Source organism: Dufourea novaeangliae, unplaced genomic scaffold (assembly GCF_001272555.1).
Source record: "Dufourea novaeangliae isolate 0120121106 unplaced genomic scaffold, ASM127255v1 scaffold85, whole genome shotgun sequence".
Lineage (NCBI taxonomy): Eukaryota > Metazoa > Arthropoda > Insecta > Hymenoptera > Halictidae > Dufourea > Dufourea novaeangliae.
This window is the reverse complement of record NW_015373957.1, coordinates 641,242-665,549: the sequence shown is the minus strand read 5'-3', so window position 1 is coordinate 665,549 and position 24,308 is coordinate 641,242. Positions and strand designations below refer to the sequence as shown.

General features: G+C 32.2%; 1 protein-coding gene across 1 annotated transcript in view; it reads right to left on the bottom strand.

The window, feature by feature from the left end:
- LOC107186335 (formin-like protein CG32138) overlaps positions 1–24,308 on the bottom strand; it is a 104,915-nt gene that overhangs the window by 35,073 nt on the left and 45,534 nt on the right. Inside the window, exon 2 of the mRNA XM_015574177.1 lies at positions 3,340–3,423. Within this exon, the coding sequence (XP_015429663.1) occupies positions 3,340–3,423 (84 nt within the window). The remainder of the gene's footprint in view (positions 1–3,339; positions 3,424–24,308) is intronic.

Sequence of the window (24,308 nt, the reverse complement as noted above, 5' to 3'; positions counted from 1 at the left end):
TGGCCAACCTATGTATTTGATACACCCTGTATGTATATTAGCAGAAAATGAATGAATGTTGCCTATAACTAAATATTATTCCATTTTTTCTCACTATTGAAGCTACTAACATTTAACTGACAATACTACAGTCTACAATAAAAAATACATTCATATGTATCCGAATACCATAACATACACCAAATGAACCCTGATCTTATTACCCTTATGCTCTTCAGTGGTGTCATTCAAAGCTGTAGCATTTATTCAATAACATGTCTCACCGCTAGTAATTATGAATTTTATATTCAATCACGAACGACACTCGTTCTGAGTGTGACATGGGATCAAGTTTATCGTAACATCAAATTTGCCTGTACTTGTAAAAATCATGGGACCGGTCGATGTGTTTTTATGACGCGCTTTAATGCATCCTCCGTAATCCACGCCCTTCGCGAATCAGAAGAGGTGTCTCGTTCGACGACACTTTCGCTCGCCCTCGATTGAATTCGAGATTAAATCCACTTAACCATACCGCCGTAGACGTACCACGACGCATACCAATGGCTAAATATGTCCGGTCGGTGATGTTGATCTCTATATATGTTGTATATAATAACACGTGTTTTAGATTTTACACGCTTTTTTATTAGGTGCATTAACACTAGAACTACCAAACAAGTCAAAATGACTTGTTAGTACACTCCTATAACAATGATTACAATGTTATAACTAGACTGCGGATTTTTATGCAAAATGAAAGTTTCTAAAATAATTTATAAAGACGGGAGCAATCGTAGAAATATATTTTCCCTCTTAAGTATCCTGTTGGGTTCAGAATAAAATAAAGACTTCGTTGGATCCGATGAAAGTTTAATTTTTTATTATATTTCACAGAGCCCTCCCTATAGGCTATAATTGCATAAAACCCGCAGTCTAGTTATAACAATACATTATCTCGGATCATTTTCCGCTTATACTACGATCTGAAAGTGAAGAAATTCGTTGAATTATAAATTTGTAAATTTTCAAAAGTTTCTCAAGTTTATTGACCGATCATAACAGATATACGTTTATCATTGGTAGTTCTAGTGTTAATAACTGGATCACCAATTTTTTTGTTCTTTTATGTAAATACTATACTTGTTTTAAAAGAACTCAAATACTCCTGCTACGTTAATACAGTAGGACCCAACGTTGTGTTAACCATCTAGAGTAAATCTTCGATGAGTGTTCGAAGGCTCTCCGACACTGACAAGGGGGGATCCCCAGGTGTAAAGCTAACATTTTAATTAGGTTTAACACGACGATAGAGCTTGCATAATTATTAATGTAAATTAGAAATATTTAATGTTCAGTGCCGAGGAGCTTGCGAACACTCATCGAGGATTTAATGTACTTTTCCTGCCTACTGGACGTAGTTGCTCATGCATATTAGATTCATTTTACTAAAAAATCAGGCAAATTATTCGAACGAACTGGTTTCTTTCACAATAAGGACCACACAACACAGTATGCAGAATTTATAATTTTATTAAAAATTTCCAAAGTGAAATGTAACATAATGAAAAATTAAAAATGGTGAAGTACTTTTTTGTCTTTCTTTCGTTATTACTGACTGAACCTCTCAAACACATTTCCAATATAAAAATGTTCCCCCCCCCCCCCCCCCCCCCCCCCCCAAGTCTCTCTTGTGAGATGCATAATTGGTGTTTTTTTTATTTACTGAAATATTCCTATAGACTAATACATTTTGTTATAAAATAAATATTACATCATACGTTAATAAATAAATATGCTACTACAGGTTATTGTTTATATTAATCAAAGTTACCTTTTTACGGGTATACTTTCGCGAGTGACTGTATATACGAATTCGTAAGTATTTAAAAAAAAAATTGAAATCAAAAAAATTATTTCTATTGTATTATGTCCGACAAATTAGTGAAAAATGGAAGAAGGTTCTTTCTCTCACTGTTTCATAAAATTGTCAATTTAGGTGTAACTCGGAACGACACTTAAATTCGGACACCCGGTATAAAAATACGGGTCGTGAACCCGCATTCATTGGTCAGTGCGGAATTAAATGGTTAGAAGGCGGGCGAGGATCTCATTGTCAGAATGCGCCGATTAACGATACGTTCGTCAAGTCAAGGGCCGATTACGTCATTTTTATAATTCGTCGTGATGGCAACACTGCATCAATTTCGCGACAAACGTTCACGAATTCCATTCTGCTAAATTAAATATATCACCGTACAAACATATTTTTATTAAATGTTCAATGTAACTTAACCCCTTGAGTACATTTGAGTACATTGACACTTGCCATGCACTGCTTTTGGGCTAACTCGTCATTCGAGTTGAGACCGTATTTAAAATGTATATTCTTGTTCATTTTAGATTAGTTAATATAAGTTGCAACAGACCAAAATTAAAAAAATAAATCTGTTCCATATGAAAAATTTTGTTCAAATAAATCGGTACCCCAAAAGGTTAAGCACTTCAAAGACTTTGAATTGAATCCTCTAATACTGTAGGTAAGGTCTCAGAGACTTCGCTGTTTGTATTGGATCCTTGCACATGAAGTCGGCGATTTAGTGACAGCTATATTCGACGTCACTTTTATGAATGAAAATGATTAAAATAACCCCTTTCTTTACTGCACAATCACATGCTGTACTCTACTCGTTTCCAGGCACTATTTAACACAACAATAAAATTACTTATGCATGTTAAATATTATAGATATTAAAGGTAAATTCGGTGATTTCCCCCACGTGCATTAAAGGTTGGACATTTGAGCCACATTTATAAATAAACTTTATAAAGATGCATCTAAGTTTCTGTTAAAAAATACTATTTTGAAATGACAACATTTGACGGAAAGTTGGGAACCAAAAATGGCTTTGAAGAGTCACCTGCAAATTCAATATAATAACTACTTACTGAATATAACACGAATGTAATACAGGTATTTCAGTGAAAAACGTGTATAGATTCCATTTAATCTTACTTTGTCTAATAAAATTCGGATAATGTTGAATATCAAATACCAGTAATAAAACGATCATTTCATGTGCAACAACTGAATACAGTATCCGAAATCCGATTACTTCTATTATTCGAATGTTCGAATATTAAAATACTCTGTTCTATTCGAGTTATTCGGATACTTCGTACTATTGAAATTATTTGGATACTTAGTACTATTCGAATTATTCGAATAGTTCGAATACCCAAACAGTTACAGCTCTAGTGTATTCCTTCCGACATAAACCTTGTACTGAATAGTTCACGGATACCAGCTATAGCTGACTTTAAACGCAAACAAAATGTTACTGTACAGCGAACACTTACTTGATCACATATGATATCCCATTTTTTCTCGTTGTCGTACTGTTTCAAGAGCTTTGCCTTATCCGGCGGCAAATCCATTGAAGCCTGAAACATACAAAATAACCAAGGTTTCATTATAATGTCACGACACCTCCGGCTGAGAGTACTATCGTCTTCCATTCGTCCATCTTTATCTCTCCGCGAACACACACAATGATGTAAAACGGACTCGGGGATAATTTATACCAAGCAATTAGCCCGCCTTCGCCTGTCTTGCAAGGTCGTGACATAATGCAAATTATCTGCAGAAAAGTAGAAGCGTTATTGTAAAGATATTTGTGTCCACAAAAAGAAATTGAATATCAACTGATATGTTGTTAACCATGATTTTCAGAAACAATTGGTATAATGTTTATAATTTGGACCGAAAATTTTTCTAATTTATTAAAACTGATGTTTGTTCCCTTTATTGAAGCTCTTGTTAGATACAACATTTTTTAAACTAATTTTAATCAATTATTTCAGAAATTTTTTTTATATATTTTATGAGAGTATTTAAAAGTTAACATTAAATATGACATTTTTTTAAACAGTTACAGCTGTCGATATTTAATATATATGTAATATGTATTTAATACTTATTACGTAAGTCTTAAAAGTTAATATTAAATATAACTTTTTTTTATATAGTCAAAATTGTCAATATTTAATATGTAAATAATGGTAGGTTTTGGAATGTGCATTTTGCTTATACATTACGTCACCAGTGATAGTAAAATTTAACGAGCACTGCCTTGAGGAACTATGCAGATAACATAATTCTTTGTTATTTTCAGTTTGCAGAATTAAGATATTGTCAGCGGAAAACTTTGTCACATTGGCGAGTTAATATGTATATCTTTCAAGAAAACCATTTTACAGACAAATTTTACGTTCCTCCGAAGTTTTTCATTCTTCAAATAAACATTCTTCGATTTCTTCGTTTCTTAATTTTTTAATAAATCTAATTGAATTTCGAACACATTTCAGCCCTTTTTCGTAAAAAAGGTAGAAAATTGTCATACCCTATTGATTCACGTAATCTAGTGTGTTTTAGGTTGAATATTATTATTAGACTGTAGAAGTTTATGCAAATTCATAATGTTAGATATTTTATAAACCTGAAAGTTAGGTAAAAATTTATTTCCTGTATTAGATGTCTTACTATATTGATAATAATACACGAAAGTGATTAAATTTCATTAAAGTCTTTATTTCACTGCATGTTGCATATTAACATTTCTTATAAATGCATAAACATCTGCAGTCTAATTATTATCATACTTTTGGACTGAAGGTTGCAGAGGAAATGAATGAAACTACGAAAAATTAAACAGTATGCTCTTTCTCAACTTATTTTTTATAATCTGACATTTGAAAATACAAACTCTACAATTTCAACAAAGACCCAAAATTTCTAACGGTATTGAACATTATTCGAGGAGTTTAAAGCACCAAAGCCAGTAAATAATTGAATCTCTTTAGGTAATTACTCAAACACGTAACCCTCGAGATTTCCCAATATCCTCTATCGTCTGACCTATTCTCGTTAGAGTAATGAAGTGATCGACAAGGGGGTCGGTGGAAGAGAACCGTGGAACGACCATCTAAAGGTTGACTTTATTGAAGAACCTTCACTCTTGCCGCTTTGAGACGTTTTTATGCATAAAGTGATTCACGGTGATGTAAGAACACGTTCAAGTCTCTAGTCTAGAGTTTCTTGGCCAAAGTGAATAACTTCACTTCTTGAATTTATTCAAATTTTAGCGCCAAAGCAATTGATTGGTACTTAAATTTATATATTTAAAATAAATTTACTTGTTCACTTTTGCGGTGTTGATCACTTTGGCAAATGAAATGCTTAAATATCATTACGTTTAAGAGCATTTTTTAGTGTTTCCTCTGACATATTTCTTCTCGTTACGACATTTTAGGCGTATAAACAAATTAGGTCATAACAAATTTTAAATAAAGCAATTAAAACAAATATATTATCAAATACTAAAAAGTTTATATTAAAGAAAATATGTTTGAAACAGAATAAATGAACATTATCGAAGTTCTTTAAAAATGTTTACAAATATTTTCTTATCATTTCGCACTTGATTGATTTCTTTGTTATATTCTATCGTATTCAAATGCTTCTTAAAATACATTTTAAATAAATGAACGCATTAATATACAACGTGCTCTGTTAATAGTGATACAACCGACAATGGGTTGATTTTTTTACGAAAAAATAAGCCTAATTATTGAACACTCTATTTTCAAGAAAAATGGCCTTGAAAATTTATGTCACATGCATTTGTACACACAATAGGAACAACGTGTGATGAACAAATATGTATAATATAATAACATGTGCAGTTCACATTGTGCAACCAACCAATTTTTAAAGGCATTTCTCACGAAAACAATGTGATATTTTGAAAAATTTTATTTCAGACATTCGATATTTTTTTCATAAAGAATTACCTCCTTGCGGTTTATACAGTGTAGCCTGTAAGTCACCATTTATTAATTTTATAACTCTAGTAAATAAAAATAATTAACAAACGAAAGAGTTGTGAAATTTTGAAATATATATATATATATATGCCAGCAATAATAGATTACACAATTCATTACATACTATTATTCCATGTAAAAAGTATTTAATCAAATAAGCTGAACGTCTGTTATAAAAACTTCTTATTGTTAAAATATTGAATGTGAGGAATAGGAAGAAATAAAGAAAGTAGGCATGTTCATTTAAGTAAAATATTAATACGAAAACGAATATGTATATAATGTAATGTATGTGTTATTAACTCTGTGAAACATTTGTTAATATAAATGTAATTTAAATTTATTATCAAGAAAACCACACTAATCAATTGATAAAAGTGACAGTACTAGTCATAGTCATTGCAAGTTTACAGTCCAGAAGCCACATTTATTATACAACAACCTAATACCTTCAGCGACAGTTTATTTCAAATTGGTGTGTCACTATGTAACTTTTGGTTAATTAGAACAAAGTTACAAATTTTTTAATCACTATATAAGTACCTTTCCATTAACTTTAACGAAGTTACAAATTTATAAATCACTATGTAACTTTGTGCTAATTTTAACAAAGTTACAAATTTATGAATCATTATGTACCGTCTGGTTAATTTTACCAAAGTTACAAACTTATGAATTACTATGTACCTTTTCGTTAATTTAAAGAAGGTTACAAATTTATGAATCACTATACCTATACCTCCTAGTTATAATTTGACCAAAGTTTCAAATTTTGTCAAATTGAAAATAGCTGTAACCGACTATTGCAGAAGTGTGAAATAATTGCGATATCTTTTAATTAATTCGACCAAAGTTGCAAATTTGATCAAATTTGTGATAGTTGCAAACTAGCTGCTACAGAACCATGAAATAATTGCGATATGGTGAGTCATTAATACGATGTCTAGAAAGGAAAATGGCGAAGATAGCTCATGCAGGGATAATATTCAGTCGTAAATGTGTATATGTGGTCATGGTTAGCGGCGAGCGTAGTCGACGAATAATTATCAACGAGCGGATGCGGAAGCCACGAGTGCATGACATCACTACTCGCAATGCACATACATGACGACCTATTTTAATTTACAAAACGATTTTCCTTTCGAAAACGTATTGGACCATAGAAAGCAAGCGAATATATGTTACTAGATTTTAAAGGCAAATTGGCACATTGACCACCCATAGGGTAGATCTACTGTTTACACAATGTATCGCTGAATGATTCAATTAAATCTATTATTTATACCGAATGTTATTTGTAATTTTGTAGTAAAATATTAGAAAGATGAATCGAAGTTCTCAAATTAATGGACTGTGCAAACCCATTTATGGATTACACTCGTGAATGTATTCATGGACGTTGGATCGTATACTAACATGTTCCGGCCCAGAAATTACATAAATCATAACTTACACGCGGTTAACTTCAAATGCAACATGTTTTAGCGAGTTCGCTACAAAATATGCGTGTGTTTGCATAATTTAACTAAACAAACCGGTGGAAAATGAATATAATAATTAATGAAAGCGATGAGTAGAGAACACGCGATGCAATTTTCACTTTCATATGAGCCATATTTTAAGTGCTATCAGTGCATTTAAAAAAAAATGATCTAATGATTGTTTTAGTCAGACATGGATGACCTTTTTGTATATTTATAATAACACAGTCAATGGTGTACACCATTCTCATAAATTAATTGAAAAAAGTTTAACTGTAAAATGTTATTACAAGAATGTTTTTTTTTTAAGTGGCACAAGTCTATTAGTAATAATCAATAATTGAAACAACTTTTTAATCGTATTAAAAACATTAATTATTGCGACTTCAGTGTGCACTGCCCTTAAAGTCTTAGAACACAATATCATAAACAAGATAACAAAGTTATTGCTCAGATGAAGTGATGAGAAGTCATTTTTCTCATTCCATTTAGTTTTCTTTCGCAAGTTACAAGTGAAATTAGCAGAATTACTATACATATTACCACTGTACACAACTTCAAGACCTGTAATAAGAGAGAAATAAAATATGATAAATTCACGGGAATATGTGTACCTTGGGTATATTTTTTTTTTTTTTCAAAATCCTAAATAATTTTCACATTTTATAGATTGTATATAGTTTACTAGTTAATAAGGCACATAACTTAATTTTTGAAGAATGATTCCAATATATTTTATTAGAATTATAAATGATTAAAGAAAAAACGAGAATTATGTTCATGGTACAACACCCTGTATGTACCTTGGACCTAGTAGTTGTTTTTGGTAATTATGTATAAATATATTTTTTTTGCTTTACAATACTACTTATAATATGCGACGTATTCGGGTTATTTAAATCTCTATTTTTATAATAATTTGTATACCTTCTTGATCAGTCTTTATGGTAGATCTAATATTTATATGTTTTTTAATCTGTATAACTTTTTTATTAAAAATGAGATGAAATATCGGAAAAGAAAACAAACATTACCCGGACTTATTAACGTTTCCCAATAGTTTTTAGTTGATTCAAACGCAAACACTTAAATATCTCAATGTATGAACAAATAGACTTATACCACTTTCAAAAACAACGGTTCATATACTATATGTTATATAGAGCGAGTCACCTAAGATTTTGAATTAAAAATAATTTTTATTTTTCACCCCTTTTTTTATGTCCACGACCATCAGTGACTATGGGCATTGAAATCGTCTTGGGAAGTGCTGCAACCGTAGGTGTTTAAAAATACATACGTTTTTACTTACAAAAGTCAAAGTGACTTTGAAATCTTCTAAGCAACTTTGTTAGGAAAAACATATCGTTTTACTTGACAAATTACTTCCGATTCAAACATTTTTTCCTATCTGTAAAATTGTAGAAGTTATTCAGGTGACTTGTCTTAAATGACTCACCCTATATGCGACGTAGTCTTGAATGTTTGATAAATTTAACTGAAAACTTAATATATTACGAAGTCTTATTATTCACAGGATTTATTGATGATGTTAGTATTTTATTTGTGAACACTCGCGTTTAATTTCACCATTTCAATGTAAGATTTATGTCTGTGTCGTTTTTATAAATAAATACCATTTGATGTTCGTCGTAAGTTAAAGCTATGAATATCACGTTACATAAAAGTAGTTTGCATATGGAAATTAATTATGTTGTATGTAGTCTATTTTACCACCATTTTGGTATGAATACGGTGCAACAGAATAATTTATTACAGATGCAAATTATGAATAAATGCAAATGATGATAACTATCGATAATGAAGGCGATCCTTGGTTCGTTATCATTTGGAGCATATTAGTGGCAAGGATAACCTTGCAGTTAGTTCAATATTTCAACAATATACAGTAACGCTAAAAAGTATTTGAATGTAAATTTTAAAAGTACTGAAATTAAAAGAATTAATGAAGGATTTGAACGTATTGAAAACACAAAAAACTTTCTATTCGTTACACTACTTGTCGTTCTTTCCCCTTGTCGATATTCCACAAATTACACTTCATTTTTAGTTCATTTGCAATATCACTGATTGAATAACCTCCACCACAAAGAACACACACAAAAACACGCTTAACCCTTTTACTACGAAAGGCGTATATACAGGGTGAACCACGAATCGTGATCAGTAGATATCAGTAGATGTGTTCCAATGTACAGAACGAAATGTTTACAAACAGTAGGCGAGAGCTGAACATCGGAACGCGTACAATGGCGTAGCATATGATACTCTTTGTAATATTACAGTTCGAATATTTCTTTAATCTTTTCTCGACCCAGATGAAAAAAAAAAGGAACACTTGATATGTTATGAGACTTACCGAATTCGTCTTGAAATCCTCTAACAGATAGGCGTAAAAAAATTATGGTGTATTTGCAAAAAATTGAAGGTGAACTTAAAAAATCATGAAAAAAAAGATTTGACAAAAAATTTGCTATAATCACGTTAAAGCTCTCTTGAAACCATGCTATACCTAATAAAAACATTTTCAATCGCACTGCTAATAACGGAGTAATCTTACTGATCACGATTCGTGGTTCACCTTGTATACGCCTTCTAAATTTTTCTTACTATAACACATTTACTGTTCTATTAAACTGATCTAACATAGAATTTAGATTTATTATTCGTATATTTTTTGTCAGCGACTGATATGCGCATATCGCGCCGCAGCCAAAGGGTTAAGTCATTGAAAAAAGCGTTCCTTTACTTATTCGTTTGTAACTCGTAAACTACAAAAGATATCAAAACAAAGTCTAGATAAATTTTATATCGTTTTTCGTTGTCCACATATCGGTAGGAACAAATTTGGAAAAAAATTATTTTCGAAAGAAAAATTTCCAAAAATCGAATTTTTTCCATAATTTCTTCCTACTGATATATGAACAACTAAAAATTTTATAAAATTTGTCTAAACGTTTTTCCTATATCTTTTTAGTTCAAAAGAGTGATTTCTCTCTTAAAGTCTAAAAGTAATATCACCTAAGTACAGCAAAGTGGCCCTATCGAGCAATCGTAGAAAAATTAACGTGTACCACTTTATGAACATCCCTTGTAAGTATGTCAGTGATGTATAAGATAAGGTCCAGATTCGCAAATTGATTACGAGCTATTCACGCTCTAAAGAACCCGAACATCAACAGTCTGTCTAACAGAACAGTTCTTTCCAGAAATAAGAATCTCATTACGACGTTTCTATTCCCAAGGAACGATTTTTCATGCGTTTCTCTATACTCCCAGCGAAAGCTAACGCACGTTTCCCTTCGGTGATCAAAATGAATAACAATTTCCAGCGACGTAATGCGTGTTCCGTGAAAATCGTATCCGTTTCGCAATAGCCATATATTTGCACTGAATAAGGAAAAGGTGTATGTAATTTTCCGGCGCTGGACCGTGTTTGTACGATTACGATTCACTCGTAATATCATATAAAAGCAACTTGGATTACTTGATATGCGTCGTTCTTCCCTAACCTTTTCACGGTCGAGTAAAATAACGAAGTACGGAAACAGTGTGTATTATTTATGTTTCAAATTACTTCCACTTGCGATAAGGAATGCAAAGAAAAACAGGCTTTGCAGGTACCTTATTAACACTAGAACTGCCTTGAATCCTTGAATGTATACTAAATTTTATGTATAATATACAGGGTGTCCCATTTAACCCCTTGCCTTACAACATCGAGTCAGATACGTGGTAACGATTTCAAACTGAAAATAGTGAACAAGTATATTATTCGTTTTCTTTGAGTCGACGTGAAGTACTGTTTTGCTCGTATTAACATTTAAGGTTTCGAATAAATGTAACACTTAACATAAAAATGGAATTCCTTTTATGTCTGGGAAAATATTAACGATAAAGGAATTCTTGAGAGTGAAGTCGTAAAAAAAATCGTATGGCAAGGGGTTGAATCGACCCACTCGAAAAAATGTTTCAAACAAAAGTTAACTCGTTCGCTACCAGGGTCTTATGGGAAAAACGTCCACTACAGCCCATAATTTTTTTCGGGATTATATGACACCAATTGGAATAGACTTTACGTATTTATATTTAGAACATTCTAAAAAAGTAAAATAAACATTCTTTTAAAGTGGCACATATATGTGATGACGGTCTCTGATAACAAACCGATGTGTCACACATATGTGACGGCTGGTAGCGAACGAGTTAAATGGTATCAGGGGGCACACTTTCTGACGTAACTTTTTTCTATGTGCACGCATAGAAGTCATATGAAGGTCAACTTTATTTTTTAAAATGAAATCGTATATTCTTTAATGCACTACATGATGTTACTTGTTATTCCCTACATAAAGTACTAAACCACTTATGGCGAATTGGTGCATTAAAAAATATACGATTTCATTTAAAAAAAAAAAAAAAAAAAAAAAAAACAAAGTTGACCTTCATATGACCGCTACGTGTCGATATAGAAAAAAGTGATTCGCACCAGAAAGTGTGCTTCCTGATACCTGAATTGGACAGAATTTTATTCGAATAATACATAGTCAAAACAAATATCTAAGGGCGTCATCCAAACACATAGTTACATTAAATAATTGTTTGCCAAATATCGACTCATTCGAGAAATATTGTTTTCTTATAAGAAATGGAATTTTGACGTTTAAACGATTAAAAATAACGAAGTACTTTTTTTTTTATCATTTATTCGTTATTCGAAACTTTTTACCTAGATAATGAATTTATCCATCTCTGCTTAAATGGTATTAATCAAATAATCAAACACTAGATTAAGCAGTCTCTGAATAATCGAAATAAACTTTGAACGCTTATGCAAATATCCATTTTCATGAACTATTTTATGAAAATCAGATTCACAAAGAAATTAATGCCTGGAATGAGAGAGTTCATGGAATCAAAAATATGTAAGGAATTTGGCTACTTTTCGTTCTATTTCATTACATTGTATTCGCTTGTTTGTACTATAATATCGATCATTGATGATAGAAATACGTTTCAGATCGTAGGAACAAAATAGAAAATTAATCTAAAATTATCATATAAACAAATACTGGCACAAAATATAAAATCCGAATAAAAGACTTCTGTTAATATTGTATCCATATAGGATATTCTACATTAAATAATAATTCTCGTATCGAAATAACGTGATTCGATTATTTGAATATCGCGTCGCCTAACCAGTTCGTATAGTGAAAGTATAATTATCTCCTTGGCAGTCTGTTGTTTTTCTTTTTTACAGAAATATCACGATCACCCTTCTTTTTTTAAATAGAACATATAATATTGGAATTGTGTAGAATTTCCAAGACAATCTTGAATACTTCTATCTCATTTAGTTTACTACAAAATTTCGAGACTGTAAACCATTTCTGATCAGAAGACAACTTTGTCGTATTGTAACCTCTCGAATTATGTTATCAATTTTTAATTGACAATTCTATTGTTGTAAATGGTCACCTGAACAGATATTTTTGAGTGCAAAATTTACTTCTTTCCAAGAGAATCATTTTTTGGTTGACGAAAGTTTACTTTACCTGGAAACGTCTATAAAACGTAAAAGTCGTTAATTTTTATAAGATGTTTCATAAACTTACACTTGGGAGTCCTAACATTAACACTAGAACTACCAAAGCAGTCAAAACGACTGGTTCGTAAACATTAAAATGTCATAATAGCGAATTTGCTGAGATATTTCACAATTTTTATTATGCTACATAAGTGAAGAAATTTGTTAATTTATCGATTTGCATATTTCGAACAAATTCTCCTTTTACCAATGCGTTAGAAATAGAAAGACATTCATCTTCGTTAGTTCTAGTGTTAATAAACGAAGTAATCCTTGGGTTACATCTGTCCCAGATCACATTATGGTCGTGAGTAAGCGGACTGGTTGGACGCGTTAATTGCGAAACGATCTGTTTACCAGCCATACAAGAAGCCGCGACGATCTTCTGAATCGTTTAACCCACATTTGGCTTTATAATTTTAATTTTACCTCCATATGATGCTGTATCTAATCACCTAGTAAAATTAGCTTTCATCATGTCAGAAATATGATGATTTAAATTGACTTTTTAAGTAAGATTCATTTGAATCGATCTACTCTTACCAACAAGTTACAAGCAGGGACTTAAACCGGTATGATTTTGATACCGATATTATGCCATCAAAGCTCTCCCAAAACCGATATATTACCGAAAACGGAAATAAATACCGGTATTTTATCGAGTTTTTATAAGGGTAGAGCTTATATAGGGTTATACAGGGTGTCCCACGCAACTGGAACAGGCTTACCTCCTAAACGGATGGGAATAGAAGAAGATGTTATAAGTAAAAGTTAAATGGTATCAGATGGTGCATAATATGCAACTAATTTTGTGCACTTTTGTGCATCGGTGCATCAGAAAAATGCAACTGCACTTTTTTTTTAAATGGAAACCTATGTTTTTGACTGCATCAATCGATGCAGTTTATTGTGCTCTATATAAAAGTACTGACATACTTATGCCCTAAACTTATTCATTAGGAAGTTATCGAAGTCTGATTCTTCTATTCTCAACCGTTTAGGGCGAATGTTCAACCGAAAATACCGGTATATTACGTTTCGGTAGAAGTCCCTGGTTACAACCTCTTTTATCCCATGTTCAACGATTTTGAGGTGGTCGAAAAGGTTGCGTTGAAAAATGACGTCTATTATGCACCAGCCGAATATTAGGTCTATCAGAAAATTTTGCCAGTTTTATTTTACCTTTATTTTACTAACGCTATGCAGTAGAAATTGAGTAATTGAGGGTCCGTTAATTAAACGCTTGGAACATATAACTTTTGTAAATAAACTTTTTTGATATCTTTAAAAATAACGAAAATGTAAATATCTCGTTAACTATTAAGTTTAGGGCGTATGAAGGTTATACATTTTTACTCAGAATTTGATATTCTATCAATGTATGGTACAAAAAATAGGTCATTCCGTTACAAAAAAATCAAGGTGACCTTGAAATCTCTGAAATGCCTCCACCCACAAAAAAGCACGTACCTTATAAGATGTGCCTCAAGATGCCATTTAGGTTCCACGCTTCACAATTTTGATAAAGTATACCGTTAAGTCATTATTCGAGGTGATCAAGTTAGCTGAGACATCCTGTAAGGTAAATGTCCCAGTGGTTGGACGTTTAAGGCGAAGATTGCGGTTACGAAGACCTTTTATATATTAAAATAATATAGATTGGCAAAAAAGTACATTGAATCGACAGAGCAGCACTTCTTCTTCCAGAAAAGTCATTATAAGAAAGCGTTCACGTGAAAAAAAGGATTAAAATTTATGAATATCTAAAAGCGTTCATTTGGCCGAGTGATTGGACGGAATTTATGGCATGTCCTAGTGATTAAATTTAGCTGTCTCGGTATTTGGACATAAAATTCAATAAATTATTCATAGCTGATTTTTAATAGTAAAACATGACACTTTTCTTTTATGTTGTAAAAATTGAAATAAAAACGTAACAAATGTAATGTAATACAATAGATAAAAGAAACAAAATTATAAATAAATGAAATAATAAAAATTATGAATTAAATCTTAAAAATGTATACATTATAAATTAATAAATAAATAATACTAGGGAAAATTGCATTTTATTATTACGTATATGTTATATATTTGGTAAAAACTTTTAAACATTTATCTTTATACATTTAGGAAATTGTGCACTAAAAACAAACATAGTGGATTTAACTTTGGTTTATTATAAACGTTTTATAGAAAATATATATTATAAATAAAGCAGAATTATAATTAAACAAAATTAAACAAAATAAAACAAAATTAACAAAATGAAAATTATTCCTTTTTTTGTTTTTGATTTTTAACAGCTTTGACAGCATTATTTACGTATTGTCGTGAATAATTTTGTTTACTCACCTTTCCCTTCGGCATTTTGAAAGTCTTATTGCTATAAAAAATTCCCGAAACAAAAGAAATAAAATAAAAAGGTGATTTTTAATGAATATTCAGTACGCGAATCGCTTGGGTTATGGCTGTGTCAAAATAATACATTTATGTATGAAATATGTAAAAAAAAAAAACTAAGAACTTCCAAAATTAAATATTGTTATTAATATAAAAAACATAAAAATATCTACTGTTATATAACGGTAATAATTTTTTAAGTCATGCACTGATTCTCTACTCGATGCTGCACGAGTGATTGGACAAGCGTTCAATGACTACGCAATCAGCATTCTCATGTACCAGTAAATGAACTTGGTAATTTTGACATTAAAAGAAAAAGGTTTAATTAACACAAAGTTCGTATCAATTCTAGAGACTTTAATAAGTTCAAGACAGCTTTACTCAATAGACACACACAAATTATTTATTATTTACGAGCTTAACAAATGCGCTCTCAATGTTAGCGGAACATTTACGAAGGCATTCATGTCGCCTCAAGTTCATATTTTTTTAAATAATACATCGCGCTGTTGCGAACATTTTTATATGATTTATGATAAGAAATAACTAAGAATAATTATTTTCTATCTTAAAGTTCTCTATTATTTTTAAAATTGAATATTAACAAAAATTCACGATAGTGATTAAAAAATAGGACATGTTTCAGGAGACGTTTTATAATCGGTACGTTTACCTTATCCCAGGCCGAAACCCAACAATTCCCCGAAGAATAATATGTTTGAAGAACTTTAATGAAAATCAGAAAGCGGAATAGACCACCAGACAGAATTCCTGGTACCACACGGTACGTTAGCTCGGGATAATGAAACGTGTGTGTTTCAGGTCAAGAATCACCGGAAACGATGATTAGAATGGTCATCGTCAGAGAGAGGCCTGGCCGATCCGCGAAATCTGAAATTTCGTCGCGGTCGCCTACGCATCTGCGATTCGTTAGCAGGGGCACGAGTGCGTCGGAGGGAATTAATGGCGCATCCAGCCACATTCAGAAAAGGAGTTAACGGGGTTCCAAGGTTACGATAAATCATCGAGCCATCGCCGTGGAAGCGAGCGAACCTGGCCCATTGTTGCACACGCACGACGGCTAGAAAGGATTAATGGTCAGGAAGTCATATTTTCTAGAAAAAAGGAAAGGTTACTTTATAGCCCGGCTGGCTGCGTTTTAAGAAGCGAAGCTCGCGTTGAATACGCACGGAATAGGGTACATATTTCTGTGGAGAAACTATACTGGCTGCTCGGAGGACATTCAAAATTAAAACTAGAAAATAAACTATTGATTTACAAGATTATACTCAAACCTATTTGGACTTATGGTATCCAGCTATGGGGAACGGCCTCCAATTCGAATATAGAAATTCTGCAAAGATTTCAATCGAAAACTCTCCGCATCATATGTAACGCCCCATGGTACGTCTCTAACGATATAATACACAACGATCTGGCAACATCACAGTTAAACAAGAGATTTCAAACTACAGCAAACGCCATATACAACAGTTATCACAACATAAAAACCCACTAGCTTTAGAACTAGCGCACACCGACACCAGAACATATAGATTAAAAAGATACACCCCCCTAAATCTAGTAAACAGATACACTAATAAACCTAATGACAGTGTAGATTATAACAGCGAACACGTACATATTTATACACATATAAACACAATGATTTAATGTAACCACTATAAGTTACACACACATCACGATACAATGTCAACATATTTACTTATAATTCCGTAGAAGGAATTGATTGTAAATACTTCAACTTAAATAAAAAAAACAAAAAAATATATTTCTGTGGATCTGTGTTATTGGGATTGAAGAAAATATTCTGGGCGGTATTTAAAGGACTATTCCCATCTGGAGGTGACAAAACATTGATTTGTTCTTATTGCATTTTCTTAATCCTCGGAAGACGGCCTCCGGGTCAATTGGGACCCAAAGTAATATTACTCTTATGTTTATGTTGGAAAGAATTTTCCAGTTATATTCTTCATCGATGCTAGGTAAATCAATAAATTTCTTCTTTAATTTAGAGATTCTTGTATGAAATGAGCATTCGAACAATTTTTGAATTGACATTTCATATGCACCAGTCTAAAGCTGCGTCTACACTACATAACATAACATGTTATATAGCAAAGTTATAAAAATTGTTACAAAAACAAAAAGAAAAATGGTATATAACGTGATGTTACATAACATTTTTCGTCTTATATATCAAGTTATATGTTATTCATCTAGTGTGACGCCATTATTAATAATGAGATGCGAAATGTTATACAAACTTGTTGTACAGCAAGGTTATACAACAAATTGTTGTATAACACTGTTTTACTATACAGGGTAAACCACGAATTGTGATCAGTAGATATCATTAGATGTGTTCCAATGTACAGAACGAAATGTTTACGAACAGTATGCAAGAGCTCAACATCGGAACGCGCACAATGGCGTAGCATACAATACTCTTTGTAATATTACAGTTCGAATATTTGTTTAATCTTTTCTCGACCCTAATGAAAAAAAAAGTAACACATGTTATGTTATGATACTTACCGAATTCGTCTTGAAATCCTCTAACAGATAGGAGTAAAAAAATTATAGGTGAATTTGCAAAAATTTGAAGGTAACCTTGAAAAATCATGAAAAAAAAAAGAGTTGACAAAAAATTTTCTATAATCACGTTACAGCTCTCTTGAAACCATGCTATACCTGCTAAAAACCTTTTCGATCGGACTGCTAATAACAGAGTAATCTCTACTGATCACGATTCGTGGTTCACCCTGTATAATGTAGACACAGCTTAATACTTATTCGCATTAAATAAAGCCCCTGAGAAACTCGTCGAAATCCTACCCTCATCAATTATCCAATAACTCCTATCCAGTAGTATCTCAATAACCCCGAACCGCAAGGAATAAAAGCTCAAGAACAGCAGGAGATTCAATTAGCTCGGAAGACGAACGAGATAGTGAGGGTTCGATCAAATACTTCCGCCACGTTGATATAGACACATTATGGGGGGGGGGGGGGGGGGTCAGTGAAGACGATCGGAAACGAGGAGTCGATTCCTCCTTCATTAATACGCCGTAAAGGCGTCGTTGGTGCCAACGATGGTGGCGCCAGCAGACTCAACGGCAGAGAACGGATGTGTCCCGCGAGGCGATCAATCGCAGAAAGTCCCCTTTCAGAAAGGATCATACGGTTTATCCGAGGTTTCCAACGTTTCTCTGTCCAGTTGTTTCCCATCCAATAATCGATGCCAGTGAGTGAGGGGGCCTACGAATCTCTCTCTTTTGTGGCGTACCAACACGCACCCATACACACCCTCGGTTTTCATTCTGAACCCGATCTCGCCCAGATGACTGGCGTCGATCCTCTACCGCACAAAGAACCCCCACACCACAGTCCCACACACGCACAATCGGGAATCAGTTAAAGTACTCGAAGCAATGATAGAAACATTCTAGGGTTTCGTGGAGCACGCCCCCTGCAAGCTAGTGGTACTTCCCCCTCGACAGCATTCGTATACCCTAATCCAGCCAGTAGATCTTTCCTTTCCCTTGCATCGATGAACGTTATGGGTGAATGACACGCGGTAAATAATATCGACGGTGTCTCTGGGATTCAGTGATTTGAATGAATAATTACGAAAGCTTGTTTACTGGTGCGTGAACTGGGTTTTTTATAACACTGATTGTGTGGGTCAGGTGGCGGAATTTAATATTGTGGAAGTAGAGATACAGTATACACCCAATTCTGTTGTTACCCGAACTTCCCTATTATGATTTAACACGAATTAGAAAAAAAATTTCATTCTCTTTTCATAGGATCTGTTTTAATTCAACACGGTCGAGCGAATTTCTGAGAAACAATTTTTGAGGAAAGATCTTTAATGAAGGTCTTGAACTGGCCAGTGAATTCGGTAATCTTTTTGTCAAACATGATCCTACTGAGGAACGAGCTGGAACGTTTCAACGTGATCTGAAGTCATTAATGACCTAGCCAAAACACAAACACAACAATTAATAGCTGAATTCGTTCTTAAAAGCACTAAAACATCGACAGCATAAGAAACTAGTGCTAATTTTGTTCAAGGGATCACAGTAAGAACTTCACTAATGGAGCAACAAGACGATGACCAAGATATTTTTGTTCTCTTCAAATGACAATTTACTTTATATAATACATTTTTATATACATGTGCAATTTTTATAAAATAAAAATTTATAAAATAAAAATTGCAAACACGTAAAAATGATAAGATTCCAACATTAATTTTCATATGGTTTATTGTATTATTTTGCTGATTTTTTTAGGTCCGGAACCAATCTTCTATTTCTCTATAAATACCGTATAATTTTTTACACGAACTTTTTCGTTTAAAAACAGAATTGGGTGTACTCTAATATCCGAATGTTGTGTTGTCCGAACAAAATGTCTCCTAGCAACAGGCGCCAGCTTTTGTTGTAAAAACAAATAAAAGTTGAATGGTTTTGGAAGGGAAAGAATTTGATGCAACTGGTTTTGATGCAGGTGGACGCGTAGAGGAAATATGAAGGTCAAATTTGATTTTTTAAGTGGAATAGTGCAATTTTTAATGCATCAGTCGATGCAGCTCGTAATTCCCTATAAAACATTATTAAGCTACTGATGCCAAGAAACCATTACTTTCGGAGATATTTTAATTTCAAAATGGCGAAGTAGTACTAGTATAACCATTTAAAGTGTAGACAGTTTTTCTTAAGAAAGTGGTCTCTTTTGGCCAAAAATTTATGTATATGTATGCATTGCGCTGAATTTCGAAGTTTATGCATGTTCCAAGAAGGATACTCCTGGCAGCTTAAAGGTTAAGTAGAAGTATCGCGCGTAATTCATGTCACCGTCTTTATATTGAATGCTTTATTAATTTCTTCATGCTTCTCCGCCCACTGGAATTTTTGTCTTTAATTAACGAACATTATAGGCGTGCAAAGGTCAATAAATAACGACGGAACAAACCTCTGACACTAGACCATATTGAATCAAATAGAGGCGTGTGTACAGTTGAGTCGGAAAGGGACATTTACGGATGTATTGTAATCACCACCTTTCACTGAATATAAACGATGTTTGTTAGTAATTTATTGGAAGCATGGGTATAGACTAAAACGATTAAAGAAGCATGAGTATTGTTACCTCGACGTGTACACGCGAGTCATTATTTTGTCCATGAATTAACGTAAAATATTGACTGATGATGTTTACTGAACAACATTGTAAGTCAGAGTTGGGCATTATTTGAATGAAATTTTAGTCAAACAAAGGTTCGAATAAAATTTTATTGTTGCATCTTTTAACATTGCGAATAAAACGAAATAATATAAAAATAAAGTACATATGATTCGAAAATGAAGATTGTGACAATTTTTATTGGAAATCTTGGTAAAAGAATGCTCTCTATTGGAGAAAAAAAGGTGAATAAAAGGAAGATGAGGGAAATCGATTGCTTACTTCCCCTTTGCGGACATTTACCTTGCCAAGTTATTCAACTCTTAGTTGAACTTCGTAAATGGCCGCATAAAGTAACGTCTCTAAGTCTGCAATGTTTTAATTTATTATTCTTTCCAACAGAAAAATTTTGCTATTTTCATAGAACACTATAAACGTTTAATCGGATCTAAAAGTACCTAGTTAACTAACAAATAGGTTGGAAGCTTCTATATTACATTAATATTGTCAAAAAATATACTTAACATTTCTTATTGTTACTGCTAATATAACTGCTAATCACCTATATTTTTTAAAACGAAATCATATATTTTTTATACATTAGTTGATGCCTCTCGACATTCTCTATAAAAAAGTATTGATCTATGTATGTCGACAAATTATTACTTTAGGAGATAGATCATGGGAAGACGATTAGATTATAAACTTACTTACGAGCAAGTAAATCAAGATGTGAGGCGTTTAATCTAGAACGTTACATTCGCAAAGGCATAGTATAAGTATATTTACTTGCTCTTAAAGGCCTTTCCTATTGGAATTATGATGAGAATCGTAGTAAGTCATTATCTAAAGGATAACATTGTAATATTAGTATGTACTAGGGCTGGGACTTCTTGTCGAATTTTTCTGTATTCGAATATTCGAATACTTCAGTTGTTCAATTCTTGACAATTATAATTCGAATAGTATTCGAATATAAAAGTATCTGAATACTATTCAAATATTTAAGTATTCGAATAGTGATCAAGTATATATTCAAATAGCATGATGTTGTTATAAATCATTAGCTAAGGATGATAAATGACACTAAGTCCATTTCACTACTGTAAGCTAAAACTAAAAGGAGGTAAATATTGTGGAATGTCTTAAATGGTAATAAAGTTCGAATACAATAATAAATGTAAAGAACTTGATTTATAACTCCCATTATACGATTCAAATGCGTATTACGAGTATCTAAATACATATTTGATCACTATACAACATATTCGAATACTAATAATCCGAATATTTAAGTATTGAAGTATTCGAATTTTATTCGTAGTATTCGAATACGTATAAAATATTCGAATACCAAATTGTTCGAATAGTCCCAGCCCTAGTATGTACAAGACGATCGTACGTCTTTCCATGGCGTATCTCTTAAACTAATAATTTTTCGACATACATAGATCAATACTTTTTTATAGAGAATGCATCCAAAAATATATCATTTCGTTTTAAAAAGTGGAGGCGACCTTAAAATCTTCCAAACTCCTGCAGCTGTAAAAAAATGATTACTGCTATATTACAGCTCCTAACAACTTTTGTTAATAAAGTTTCTACATATCTCAAAAAACAACGGAGATATTCAAGTGCTAATTCTTATTGCACCACCCTGTATAATGCATATCAATATATTATAAAATTTAGTTTAGCGTACATTCAACACTGGTAGTTCTAGTGTTAATTATATGCATGATCATGATGTGCTTTCGGACTCGCATCGGGTTTCCTCATTACCAACAAGGATGACGTCGAGTCCCACGCGCTCCATTCTTTAGTTTCCCCATCCTGCTTCCTCTCACATAAACCTTTGATTTATTTTAACAAAAAGTCTAATTCTTAATTACTAGTATGGTTATACATTAGGCAGATTATAATCGTTCTTCACCTTGATCCTTTACACTGGAATATGTAAATGAACGAATGAAACTTTTAATAATTAATGATCGTTTCTTTTTTGTAATTACGAGGTGAAATGCCAATGCAATGCAGATAGGTCTCAATTTGGGTCTGGTGAATTCGTTAACGTAATTAATGTATGTTACTTTATGTAGCGATTGTTGCTATAATGACTAGGAGCCTAATGATAAAACTTCATTGCAGTAGCAACTGAAAACGTAATTACGACCTGTTGGTATGATACTAATTCTTTGTAATCGAAATAGTATCAGATCAATTAGTTCTAATTTGAAAGTTTATATATTTCAGAAATTATGAAACGTTAAAAAAATAGTAATAACGTCCTGTTGGTATGATACTAATTCTCTGTAGTCGAAGTAGTATTGCGTCGATCAGTTCCTAATATCCTAATACATTTTCGATACGAAATTTTTTTATCTTTCAGAAATTATATAACGTTATTAAACTAATAACCAAAACACGATTACCTCATCTTGATCTGATACTAATTATTCTCCGTAGTAGAAGAGTAAAATTTCAAAATATGAAAATATTGAAAATATCGATGAAATATTGAAGATTAAGACATACAATAAATCATTTGTAAGATAATATACAGTAACTCATGCACCAAATTAGTCTCTTTTGTCGGAAGATTATGATTAGATCGCATGTTTATACATTTATAGCATCTCCTAAAGCGATAAACAGTAAAATAAAGATTTTAATAAATTATAATGTATCACCTATATATTGTCATTAATAGACTAATACCCTCAGTACGCGAAATATTAGTTTCGCCAATTTTAATTGTAGTATATTCAAAGTATTACATATTTAATACCACGATCTATGAATTTAAGACCTCGTAAACCTTCAATATCACAATTTTTAAATTTTAACTTGTTCACAAATGATGGGACATTAAATATAAATCTACAGTCTATAGTAATTCATACGTTATTGTAGAAAAATATCTTCCCTTATTTATCGGAAGGAAAATGTGAAGAAAATATTCAGATATTTTTGTATTATGTCAATTTTCATACCAACTGGACAAGATTTTCCAGAACCTGGGGATTTACTAATTGGGACATAATAACTAGTAACTTAATAAATAGTGGACTAGAAAATAAATATGTTAGCTCCAGAAATTGTAATTTGCATGATTTTCCATAGTATAATTATAATTTCCAAGAAGCTAGAAAGAAACCAGCATAATGCAGATATTCTTATCGCGAGCTGTTATATCGAACATATTATTACCAACCTTGTGAGTCACCGGCGCATGGTGGAACGATAAAAAAAATCGTATTTAAGGCTAAATTGAAAGCAGGCCGATTATACACGCGTGTACATCTTCATTACTTTCACTCAGCTCTCTCTTATTTCATCGTGCACTGACGTATTTATTAAACCCCTTGCAGTGTACTGGTAAATTGTAACGCTGTCAGTGATGTGGAACATGGGAAACAAAAAGGATTTCATTTTATAATTACAGAAAAAAGAATTAATATTCCGAAGAACATAAGAAATTCTAAGGTTAAGACGATCGAGAATGTACGAATTAGATGAGTGCAAAAGTTTTGATAGGTTTTATTCTAAGAGAGTAAATTAATAATAATTTTAACTGTAATTTAATGCAATATATGATGATTCTTTTATAACGTATATATTTTCGATAGAGATGTTTATTCTAATAACGAAACTTTTAAAATATTAGTATTACTGAATTTACATAGCTATGTAATTAAATTATATTATTAGGTGAACCAATCAGTACGCTG